This window comes from Lonchura striata, chromosome 11 (genome assembly GCF_046129695.1).
Source record: "Lonchura striata isolate bLonStr1 chromosome 11, bLonStr1.mat, whole genome shotgun sequence".
Lineage (NCBI taxonomy): Eukaryota > Metazoa > Chordata > Aves > Passeriformes > Estrildidae > Lonchura > Lonchura striata.
The window spans coordinates 14,989,645-15,002,765 of NC_134613.1; the positions used below are offsets into that span (position 1 = coordinate 14,989,645).

Consider the following 13,121-nt stretch of genomic DNA (forward strand, 5'->3'; position numbering starts at 1 on the left):
ATAATAATAATGATGTCAGTGTTTAGCCTCCGCACGCTGAAGAATAGCAGTGCTAGCAGTCCCTGCACAGAGCTACTGCACAACATGAAGGTCAGCATTGAGAAGCATGAAAAATTAACATACATAACTCTGTCACATGCACATGTTTTATTTGTCAAAAAGTATGTCTTGTGGGTCAACCTTGTTAAAAATCCCAAGAAATCTTTTAAGAAGCAATTAACCCTTATGGTAAGACTCCATATATGATAAGCAAATCATATAGTTTTGTTAACTCTCTTCAGGATTCACTTCTGCAAGGACTGCTCACCTGCCTGAAGCCGAGCAGGTGCTCAGCAGCACTTTTGGGCTGGGCACAGAGGGCTCAGGACCGTGAGCCACTGGGCTCAGGCCGCTCTGCGTTTCCCGAGAGGAGGGGTTTTGGCTGTGTCTCTGCAGCTGCTTTTGCTAAAGCTGCTGGCTCAGAAACAAGCAGCAGCAAACACAGCAACTTGGCTTTGGGCAGCTTACGTTTCTATTTGCAATTACAGCTATTTCTATGTCTTCTATGTGTATTTATATTAAAAGCAGTACACCTAGTGCCTTTCTCACAGATGAAACTAGCTGATAGTTTTTAACTGGAAACACTTTATTTGGGCTTGTTGACTTCTTGGTGTTTTGATTGAAAGAATTTTATTTTTAAGTCTAATCAGTAACGAGGAAGCAGTTCACAAGCCTGTGTGTTGCACCCTGCACGAAGGGACCTTCAGGGCACTGAGAAATGCAGGCTGTAACACTCTCCTGCTGAACACTGCCATGCAGTTCCCAGCAGCAGCCAGAGGAGAGGCCCCAGGTTTTACACCTCCAGCCAAAGGGGCAGGTCCAAAACAACCACAGCACACCTCAGGCAATGCTTGCTGGCACCCAGCATCCCTGGTGCAGCTCCTTAGGCTTTGGGATAGCTCCATCCAGTGCCCCTTCCCAGCGCTGCCAGGCTGTCACAGCACGTGCTGGCTCGCAAACAGGTGTTTGAGCCTCTGATGTCACTTCTGATGTCTTTAAAGAAACTTTGAATACATTCAAGGTGAATTTAATGACCTCCTGTTATCCAGAAAAGGCAAAGTACAGAAAAAATAAAGATCTCACCTGCACTTGTATCTATTATGGTCAACTCATGTTAACAGAATGTTTTGCTTTAATACTTGACTTACATTAATACCTCACATTATTACACGTATGAAGCCAAATATGACGCTAACTTAGTTGCTTACAACCTCAAACCTTACTCCCAATACACATTCCAATAAATTTATTCTGTAAAAACAATACATTTTTTTTGTTTCCTTTTTGTTTTGTTTTGGTGTTTTTTTGGTTTTTTTTTCCTTGTGGTTTTTTTTTTTTTTTAGTTTTTTACAGTAAACTCATCAACTACAAACCTTGAATACGCAAAAGATGTTCCAAGGACAAGCATAACAAGGATTGATAAAACCAGACTAAATATGTTTTCACAATAAAAGCTGGCATAAAAATAAATAAAAATCTCTATTATCACAATAGCAACAATAATGTACACAGAGTAATGGATTTGGAATGCTTACTTACTAGTCTAGTTCTATTTCCAAAAGGGAAAAAAAAAGCCAGAATGACAGCATCCTTTTTTAAGCCTTTCATTATTTAAAATTGATGTTTTGTTTTGGTTTCCCATAGGGCTGTATATCACAGTAAGCTTAAAAATGGAAAGCATCCAAATGAATAATTTCAAATTGTGTTGGCATTGGAAAATCCTTGTATTAATCTAAAGAAACACAAAAAGACTTTCACTAACTCCACATATAGGAACTAAGTCAGATAGTGTACATTACATCATGGTTTGGAGAAGTATTAAGAGTATAACTAGCTAGGTACTTCTAATAAGGAAAGGTATTTTATTACATTGTTGAACTTGGTGGTGATTTCAACTGAAGAAGAATTTTTCTTTCATGTTGTAAATTGATCAAAACCCAAGAGAGAATGGATCTAGGAAAATTTAAAATTATGTCTGTATGTGGAAGATTATTGTAGCATTGTATGGAGGGGACTAATTTTTAAGATTTACTTGTGTTTAAAAAATGTTGATTTAGAATGATAGAATTTGGAGTTATGCCTTTTCTGTCTCGAAAAGGAATCTAAAACATGTTCAAGTATGCGATATCTTCATAAACCTCAGCCACTGGAAAAGGGCAACTTCATGCAACCAAATAATATGAAAATCAAAAAGTAACCCTTAGAAAAAAGGGTAAAAATGTCATTTCTGCAAACACAACAGATAGGAATGTGAATAATGTGCATACAAACTGGGATGCTGTTGATGGTACTAATGAACAGATGTGGTGACTCATATCAAATCCAAGAATATTAGACAACCAAACATGTAACCTTCTTGTGTTTTCCCTTAATATTCAGCAGTCATTATGTTGGTTAAGTCTGAAAGAGAAAGAGAAAGAAGTCACATTTAATGTAAGAAATAACATGCTGCATCAAACTTGATACAATTGATGTTATATTTCCACACTTCTAAGTCACAGGTACAAGTAACCACCTTGTCTGGTCAAACAAATTTTTTCTAGAGAAAACTGCTTTGTTACACCAACTAAACATATCACTACAAAATATTAATGAGCACAGTTTAAAAGTAAATATTTAGGGCTGTATTCAATAAGCAGCTCCAATGATGTATGTGGGTAGGATTTTCCCCCAATCACTCCATTACAAACCTTGTAGCACACTTCAGGCACAACAAAATTTTGTTTTTTTCCACTGCACAACATCACTGATGGGCTTCATGCAGGAGCTCAGGCACTGCTGCATTCCTGGATGTCCAGCCACAAGTATACTCTCTTGTTCAAATACAGGAAAGCTTAGCAAGCATGAGCAAAGATAAACATTTTCATCACTAAGGGATACAAATACTGCTTCTGAAAAGGAAACAGCTTGGCTCCAGCTCACTGTAAGGTGATGACAGAAAAGGAACTCCCACGGGTGAGTCAAGGTCAGCTCTTGCTTCCCTTGTCATTGTGGGATCAGGATCAGACTGTCCTCACATGATCACAGCAAATGATACAACTCTCGGTTTCCCCAAATTGAACAGAGATGGCAAAATTCACCTGATGGCCCTGGGACATTAGCCAGAAACATGACAGCATGCAGTGCACTGTGACCACCCACGTCTGGGCAAGGCATCCCTTCTACAACACTACAATATCTTTCCTGTCTTTGGTCAGTGCAGTTCTCTCCTATGAGAAGTAGTTTGTGAAGAGTAAAAATGGAAACCTGTGCTTTCCGTGTGGGAGGTCCTGGTACATCCTGGCTAATGACACACTATCAGCTTACCAAAAGGGGTAACAATGTGCACACCACACTCGAGGCCTCTCTCCAGTTTCAGAGTCAGTGAGATCATAATTTGAGATGCTTTTGGGGGGTTCAATTGCTGTTCCTTTTCCTTCAGACTCAGGCACCCATTAACTCAACGGCACGTGATCAAACCCTTTCTGCTTTCTGGTAAGGTTCCCATTGCCAGCTGCTGCCCAGCACTGACAGGTTGGATGGGGTAACACTGCTGTAAGTCTCAGATCTAGTACAGGAAGATGTCCTTTTGGAGCACGAAACCTTTGCAATTATTAACCACAATTCCCTTCTGGCCTACATCCAGAAGATTGAGTAGGATCATCCTTACGTGGGTGCTGGGAACATTAATACCTCCCCTCCACACTGTGTCACAGATAACAGCTGTTGGCACAGGAGGGACAACAAAGAGATAATGCAAGCCATCCTCTCGGGTTTTCAGTTTCCAGTGGCACGCTCCATCCAAGAATGCACTTCCATCCAGGAATGCACTGCCAGGTACCCCAGAGGGCAGCAGGTCCCTGTCCCCAGCAGACAGAGCCACAGGGGCAGCTCAGGCTCCGCCGCCGCTGAGCAAGGATGCGGCAGCGCCGAGCACCTCCCCTGGTCTCCATGGTTTCACGTCTCTCCAGAAACAGATCTGTGGTAACACACAGATCAACCCTCAAACGTCTTTGTTTGAACAAGTCTCTTCACTGTTAGCTATGGTACGACGTGTGCCATGCTGCACACAAAGGAAAGAGCACAGGATCTGACAGATTCGAGTGCAAAGTTTCTGTTATCAATGGCAGCACACAGAAAACAGAGCAGGGAACACAACTGAATCCACAAACGGCTCTCTGTTTTTCTGGCACTGAAAATTTCCTCCTTAAGAGTGTCTGGCAACTAATTCAGCCATCCTGTACTGTAAAACTGCATGGGCAGAAGGATAATTGTTTACTTGCTCTGTACAATAGTTGTTATTCTGTGTTGATTTGAGGTCAAAGTGGTTTCAGGATTCAAGGTACACACGGCTGCAAATATTTCATCTGTACTGTCTGCTTTAATCTCAGCTTGCATTCAGACATTTATGTTTCCTCTGAGTTATATCCCATGTCCTTAGCCAGCAGAGCTGCTATCTGAGCTACTGGAAGGCAGCAGACAACACAACTCGTTACACCATATACTATGCCACTATTTGATTTTTACATAGATATTTTTACTGTGCAATACTTAAGACACTTCCTTACAAATATTATCTTTTGCTTTGAAGGGTAGATTTTACTGTTCCTCAAATTGCAGGAAAAGAAAATCAGGCAGGAAAACATACTCTGATATAATTTTTTGTACAAAATGCTTTTACATTGAACCAAGTCCAAAATGCTATGCGTTCAATGCTGATAAGCCCCCAAACCTGTTATAAAGCCTGACCAATGATATTCTTGACAAGTAAAGAAGAGCAAAGGAACCAAACATCTCAAAACCACATCAAAAGGACACAGTGAACCTGTGTTTCTCTGGCCAGTTTGGCCATTACACATGTACTTCACAGCAGTAAATGGGATTGTTGCTACTCCACAAGAATGCCACAACAAAAAAGCCTGGACACAGGTTGTTTTAAATATGTTCTCCCAAATGCAATGGTGTCAGATGGCAATAATTTTGGACCAGACTTTGATCCCCTTATTCACACTGGCATTTGCCTCCACAAATAGATCCACTGACTCAGTTGGTAACTGATTGTCAGTGTGAGAAAAAGGATCAGAGTCCCTTACTCCATTTTAATATTCAGGCTGTACCAGGAGCAAGCAAATGTATCTAATTTCCAGCAAATTAATTTGTGTCTGAAGACAGTAAAATCATTCACCTCCTGCACCTGTACACCAAGGAAATGTCTTCTTTACCAACACACTGCCCAGACTGTGGGGCACTAAAACAGTGAATACCAAAATGAAAACTTGCCACATACCCCATGTGCTGGCTCTGACCTTCAAACACTCACTAATAAGGCCAGAACCACAGCCAGCTTTCAAACATGAGTACGTGGCCATCCAGAAAATAAAAGTAAAAAGCAGTTTAGGTGTTCAGTTATAAAGATTCAGAGTTATGCCAGCCAAGAACTAAAGACACAAGTCACCAGAGATTTAAATGAGGAATGTAAATCTGCTGACATGAATTCACTGATTTATGAGCTAATTTAATATCATGAAAGTAAACAGCACAGGGCCATGAATACCTTTCCACCAGAAAATTCTCTTACCGTGGTATTCTGAGAAAGCCAAAACAATTTAGTATTTAACAGCAGAGAACAGTTCTGGGAAGATTCTGTGACTCAAGATTTGAGCAAACTCTGGGATGTGTTGTCCTAGCTAATACACTATTAGTTAATTAATATTGGATGACTAACCCCTGAGGTTCAGGCTCTGCATCTTTCTGGGGAAGGAATCAGACAAAGAACAAAAGTTAAGGAAAGAGCTTGAAAAATATGTAGTGATAGGGCACAATGACCAACTATGGTTGGGACTGAGGAAACATCTCCTTCTTGAAAGTGCCCATAGTACTCAAGAATAGCTCAGAAACAAAGGGATGGAGATAAAAAAAAGAAAGCACTTTTGTCTAACCAAAGGATAAAAAGAAAATCACAAGTTGAGCCCTTGAACAGTATGAAATCGGCTGAAAAAAATATAACAGCTCTGAAAGCACTTTTATTTGCTCTGGTTTTGAGTCTTCAGGAAGCCATCACTTCACATTTTCAAGCTTACCTCTACCATCTGGAGGTTAGAATTTTCATTAAAAGATATAGGTGAAGCTGCTCCTGCAATCATGAGACTTCGGCTGTTTAGCCCTTCAAGAAGAGCCCTCTAATGCTGAGGGTAAGAGTGTGATTAACAGGCAGGATTCCATCTGATCTGAGGAGGAGAGATGGGCCTTCAGCCTCCAGTCCAGGCATTATGAAAGGTAATTACTACCTCATTATTAGTTATTACTAAGAGAAAAGCTCATCTCCTCCAGGCAGGTCTTGCAGAGTCTGAGGCCTGGGAGGTGCAGAGCAGGGGGCCAAAGGCACTCTCAGCCACTTGAGCCTTCACAGTGGCCCAGCCTCCATGAGCAGGCAGTGGCAAAACCATGGCAGTGAAACACACCTGTCCTTGAGATCAGGGCCCTGATATTGGATATTTGATTCAGGGTTTATCTTTCTATACCTTGTTTTGAGCAGCCCCAGGCAGCGCCCTGTGGCTGTCCCGGAGGGTCCTGGCACCACCTCAGGGCCACAGCAGCATCCCGGCGTGGCCGGCCTGGGGACAGTGGGACACTGGGCAGGGCAGCAGCCCCATCCTCTTCACACCGCCTGCTGCTGGCCCAGGCTCTGCTCACGAGCCAGGTGACTCCAAAGAGGCCATTATCTCATCTATGGTGGCATCTTTAGCAGGTTGAGACATTCGCCTGAATTCACGTGTGCGAACAGAAGGATCGTATCCCAACTCTCCAGGTACACGTCAGTCCTTTTCAACCTTCCTTTTTACAGCACAGAAGTCCAAGAGTGTGGGCTGGAGGAGCTCAGTGCCCTGCAGCAGAGATTTAGTCTGGATGTCCAGCAGGACGTGGCTGCAGTGTCCAGCAGGACAGCTGGCCCCGTGTCCCAGCTTGCCCATCCATACACACTGTGGGACTGCTGTTTAACACCAGCTGAAAAAGAACCTGCTACTCTTTCCCCAAGTGCCCTGTGTCTTCTAAAGGCAGACCTTCTAAAAAGACACTTGGTCTGGCTCTGAGGAGCAGCAGGAGATGGAGTGTCCCCTCCTGGTCCTCAAAGAGAATTGCACAACTGACAAAAAGTGAAACGCTGAAGAGATTCACACATTTCATGTGTGAAATGATTTTGCAGCAGAAATGGCCAAGGTGAAATATGTGGATGTGAATTTTTCCAAACTTATCAGTGCTTTAATCTCAAGCTGCCCTTAAAACCCTTAAAACAACATCCCTGTTGTCTCTTTAATCTGTATTACTAAAACTCCACCTTTTCTACAACATTAAAAGCATCCAAGACCTAGTAACAGAGTGGTTGCTCAAGCATGAGTTCAAGGCTGCATGATGGGGCTGCAGAAGTCAGAGCAGAGCCACCTCCCCACATGGGTATGACAGTATTGACTCTGGATATTTCTCCAAGTTGGTGCTGGCAGGAAGGATAAGACTGTTGACAGTATTTCAGCACAGAGGTTAGAATATCTGTAATCCTGAAAATGCTGAGAAGCACCACGATGTAGCATGTGGGACTCTACCTCCCAAGCATGTCACAAGCATGTGACACCCAGAAGAAAGAGTCATATGAATGGCAACAGCCACAAAGCCAACATCCTGTGTGACATTTTAGCCACTTAGACTGTGACTGACCTAACTCAGTAAGCATTTTGTCCTTACATGGAAAATGTGCCTGAAGTTCACAGACATATCCCCTGTCACTGCCACAAACACAGGAAATACAGCAGGGCCTGCTGAACCTCTTGTTACCTCAAATGCATCTTACAAACAGTTTTCTCACTCAAATACCTATTTGAAGTGTCACAGGGTTCACTAGGCAGAACATGGGACACACTCATCAGCCTCTGACACGCTGTGGGTGAGAGGCTGGGAGGGCACAGCTGGGCACTGTCTCCTTGCATCAGTCCCTGGCTGAAGCCAGCAGCTTGTTCAAAGTGAATGGGAGAGTGAATTTTCCTTGTGACCCCATGAGCCACCTATCAAAGTCTTTATAAAGCAGAGTCACAAAACAACTGCACTGCAGAGAGACACAGGGAAACTCTGGGAGGAGTCTGTGAGTGGGAGACAGCAGCAGCTCCCCAGAGGTTGTGTTTTGTGAGAAAGGCTGTGGCTGAGCACCCAGCTGGGTGCTAAGGCACCTCAGAGTGTCAGACAAGAGCTGTGCTGGCTGGCCTCCTCTCACACCTGGGGATTTGTGTCACTCAGCTCCTGCAGCAGCCCAGCCCGGCTGCTGCCCACGTGGCAGAGCCTTGGCATGGGAACTGCACAAGGACTGGTTCTGAGCTGGAGCTGTAAGTGTTGGAGCAGAGAGGATTGTGCTGCTCCAAAGGCTTAGAAATAGCAGGGGTTGTTAAAGGTGGCTGAGTAACCAGCTGCCATGCTAATCCCCCTGCTCAGCCTGCCTCTCTTCTTGTTGTGGTCACAACAAAGTAATACTGATATGTACACACTACCGACACAAACACACAAGGAGATTGTAGGAAGCTGCTCTGGAGCAGACTGCATATCCTGTCCTTGGAAGGTCTTAGCTCAGGGCAGCATCTGTTCTGGAACCTGCAGTATGCAGAGTCTGTCATGAGCACATGAATCCTCAAGAACCCTGAAGAAGACTCTGGGACCCCACAAATTAAACAAGTGTGAAAGGGTAAGCAGGCTCCCCCTGTTAGTGAGCCAACATGCATTATGCAAACAGTCTGGTTCTGCTCTCACATCAATTTTGCATCATTCCAGGTCATGCTTTTCAGTAGCTGCTCTCAGCTGACATCTGTGCAAGTGTCAGAACAAAAATAATGCTCTTTTTTAGTCATTTCTCTAGAGCAAAATTTGTACCACTGCAGGCACCAAATCCATGTTTCTGTTCTAGACACATTCTGAGCATTGAAATGTAACCCAAGAAGGTGGCACGTGGTACACACAGATCACCTCGGCTCCAAAGCCCCCAGGAGCAAACTGCATGGGATGTGAATGACAGGAACAGAAGATTACCCCTTCACTGGTTTTCTGCAAATCTGAAGAAGTGTTTCTTGTGTCATTGCCTGCGTCCCCAGCATCAGAGCTGCTCTTATTTTCTTCCTCTTTGCAGTCCTTATCATCTTCATCTCCAGGAGATTTCCGTGACTGCTTGGAGGATTTCTAAAATGATTAACAACAAAGTTAAAATTAAAACCTGAGGTTCAGCCATAGAAAGACACTTTTGAAATGTATGTGGAATGCAGTCTGATCTCGCATTTCCCTGTTCAAGGTGAATACTGGGGAGGGGGTGAAAAGCATTTTTCAGGTGAAGTAGCTGGAGTTACTGCCACCAATGAAGGAAATTTCTCTGAAATTCTGTGTTCAGCACAGGTTGGCAGCTCAATTGACTGAAAGGCAGACACAGTAATAGGAGCTGGGTATTAGTGCTGGGTCACCTGTAGGTTTTGCTAGTTAATGAAACAGATGGTGCCAGCTTGGCAAAAGTTTTGATTAAGCACAGAGATGTAAAATGAGAATAACATTAGCAGAGCTGCTTTCCATACTCTTTTTTTTTTAGTGCTGTCAGCTTTAATATATTAACATTAGAGCCATGTGGAACCAATACATATTTTCCTTTACATCCCTTTATGTTATGCAATTCTACAGTACAAAAGGATAAATTGTGGCATTAAGCCACCATTTTCATAACTCTCTGTTTGCCCAGTCTTCTGGAAAGAAGATGGTAGACCATACCTGAATTTCTGATATAAAACACACAAAAGGCGAAAATACATTTGTTTGGTGGATCAACCACAAAAATTCACACTCTCCCCCAGACTGTGTCTGGATCAGATTGTTTGCTTGCTTCTTCTAATTTCCATTAGTTTTCACTTTCAGAGAAGAATAACATGAATGTGAATAAATTGACTCCGCCACAATTTGCACAATTTTTTAGGCGAAGTGCAGCCCTGGAGGTACACACAGAACCAGAATAAATGACTATTATGTTGCTCCCTTTCACCCCAGGTGACAATTGAGAAGTCTATCTGAACCCAAAGGTGTCACTTCTCAGGAGATTTTGTCCACCAGCCACTGTGAGACAGACACATTACTCTTAGCTTCCTGATCGACACTGTTACTTAAGATATTAACAGGGCTAGTAGGTACTACAGTGCAGGTCTTCTGTCTACAAATTGAGCATCTTACTCCCTGCTTAATGAATTAGTTCTTCCACCTTCCCATTCTGTATCCGAGACTGAAGCATTTTACACTCAGCTGCAAGAGGAGCAGTTGAGCACCTCTGACCCTACCAGATTTTTCTGGGAGATGGGAGGGGGAAGCTTCAATTCTCCTGGACAGGAACCAAACCTGAACTCATGGCTCTCAGAAGGCCCAGTCCTAAGGATTTTTTTCTTCTTCTTGGGGAGAGACCTATCTGAGATGATCAAACCTATCAATCCATCTTTGCATGGGTTTTCTTCCCAGACCTTCTGATCTCCTTCCCACAGTTTCACCTCTTCTCAGTGTGTGGGCACTAGAACTGGGCAGAGTATTTCAACTGCTGTCTCACCAAGGCTGTCTACACAGTACGAGCACTCCCCTTTGCCTATTTGAACACCACTGTCCTGGTATCAGAATCAAAATGCTAAAGGAGGAAGAACAAATTTCCATGAGGTGAACAGTATTCCAATTATAAATGCCCATGGATAAACACAGGAAGAGTCAGAGGATAACCTTTGAAGTGTAGGATTTTTTCCGTTTTGAGCCGGCTTTTTCATTCTTTCTTTTTCCTTTTCCATCCTCTTCTACCCGATCACCTTCCTCCTCACTGCTGGCATCTGCTGTATTTCCTCCTTCTCCTTCAGTTTCTGATGAGCTCTGTTGCTGAATTGCCTTTAAAATATCAACAACAATAAAAATATCACTAATACCTATTACTTGATTTTTGTTCTGCATTGAAGATAGATGGAAATGAACAGTTCACACTTTAATTGATATAGTTAAGAAGAGCTCAGGTTATTTTTGCAATTATCAGGAAAAAGGGCTGCAAAGGAAATCCTCTCAGTCACCACTTGAACTCAATTTTCAGATGCAGATTCTGGGATAGCATGTTCTGAAGGGTTTACACAGAAACAGAAGATCCAATAACAAAAATGTGTTTGCTGGAGGAGAAGTCTCTCAGTGGAGAGACCTGGCATGTTCTACTCTGGGAAAAACTACTGAAACTTTCAGACTTTGGCTGCAATAGCAGAGACCTTTTTTGTGGGAGAAGATGGCTGTTACACTCCTCTCAAAGGGCAAGATCTCTGTGTTTTGGAAAAGCAAACCCTGACCAGCAGGCTGAGCACTCTTTGACAGCCCATCTCCCACAGACTATTCATTGGATTTTTTTAAAATCCCCAGGTGTATGCAAAACATGTGTAGGGCTGAAAATTTGAAACAGGAACTAAGAGAGGCAGCAGCTTTTCTGCAGGTGGTCTGTATCTCTGGCTTGTAGTGTTTTGTGATAATAATGTAATAGGTGTTTGTCTTCTTTTGGAGGTGATTCTTGCCTTCAAAGGAGCACATTTTTTTAATGAGAAAAGTTCTTTGTTTTATACAGCCCCCAACTACTCTTCTCCCCCTCCAGCTTCACGACTTTCTGCTCTGGACACCCAACAGGGAGAGCTGTTGTACAGCAGCAACTGTCTCCTACCAGCAGCTTAACCCTCCACCTCCTCACTCCTCTTAGCTTTGGCACTGCCAAATGTAAAAATCAAAAGTGCAGTGACCTTAAGGTCTGTGTAAAATACATGGAGCCTGATATAAAAATAAACAACAGAAAGAAGAAGTCAGAAATTATTCATGTTTGTACAGGAGTAAATAAAACCATCCATTTTTAATTTAACTAAATGTGTTGCAGAATTTTCCACTTCACCACCCCAGAATGTCACAGAAAGCAAAAGGCTCTGCAGTATGATTAAAGTTCCATTTGTCACAGAGTGTGAGGCCACAGTTGTCTTTACATTACACAATTACCAGAGCTGTGAAACTTTTTTGCTCCATCAAAACCAGAACCTTACACATCACTCTTAAAATGCTCACTTTGACAAGCAGTAAAAGGAGAAAACAAGAAAGATAGGAGCAATAGATGTGAAAGTAATTTACCTGATATCCAGTAAACTTTACTCCAGGGTTGTTTTCTATTTCCCACAGGCCTTCATTAAATCCTTTTCGCTTGTTCGATTTCCCAAACTTATCTTTATATTCTTTATATGGGAAAAGGTCTTTGGGCCCCAGGAACGCACTGCATTTTAACAGAGGTAACATTCAAAAAAGGACTCATCACTCTCCCCTTCAAAAAATCATAACATTATCAGTACAAAAGCTTTCCGTAGTCTTCTGTTCATTCAATGATTTCTTTTCTAGTTTTATTTATTTATTTTTTGTCACACTGGCTTTGAGTTACTGCTGTGAGTCTGATTTAATGGATTGGCTCACCATCCTGATGTTTGATGTAGTAAAATCATGCTGGGTATCTCTAGAAACAACTGAAACATCTCTATTTTATTAAGTACTGCTGGGAACTGGCACTTGAACAGTTTATGAAAGTTTATGAAACTGTTTATGATGCCATTGCTTGCGATAGCAAGGGACCAAACTTCCAGTCCTAGTGTTATAAATCCAAAAAGGTCTAAAAATGCCACATGAAAAGTTAAGCATGTAAGGAGTGCTTAGGACCCATGAGCCAAAATTTATCCCTCATACTATGGGATAGAAAAAGCAGTGGCATTTATTATTTTCTATACTTCCAGTAAGCCTGGGAGCTGCTTTCTTGGAATTAGCCCCCTGCATACTAAATTCTGCACAAACACAATAAAAACGCTCTTTCTCAAAAATCTTATAATTTCATATAAGAACAAAAAACAATGGATTAATATAGGCAGATGAGTAATACAAGGAAACAATGAGACACACAGGGTGCTTGTGGCCAAATAGTTTTTTAGACAGCACAGCAAAGGAGGGATTTTGTGCTTTGCTGCTGCCTAAGTCAGCTACACACTGGGCCAACTAATTTCAGACACAAGCACCAC

At 42.4% G+C, this 13,121-nt stretch overlaps 1 protein-coding gene across 1 annotated transcript in view; it reads right to left on the reverse strand.

Moving 5' to 3' along the window:
• Window positions 1-128: 128 nt before the first annotated feature.
• Window positions 129-13,121, reverse strand: part of HDGFL3 (HDGF like 3) — a 38,128-nt gene continuing 25,135 nt past the window's right edge. Inside the window, exons 3-6 of the mRNA XM_021537558.3 lie at window positions 12,196-12,334; window positions 10,783-10,941; window positions 9,082-9,228; window positions 129-2,439 (exon numbers count right to left, since the gene is read on the reverse strand). Coding sequence (XP_021393233.1) covers window positions 2,434-2,439; window positions 9,082-9,228; window positions 10,783-10,941; window positions 12,196-12,334 — 451 coding nt within the window. The 3' untranslated portion in view covers window positions 129-2,433. The remainder of the gene's footprint in view (window positions 2,440-9,081; window positions 9,229-10,782; window positions 10,942-12,195; window positions 12,335-13,121) is intronic.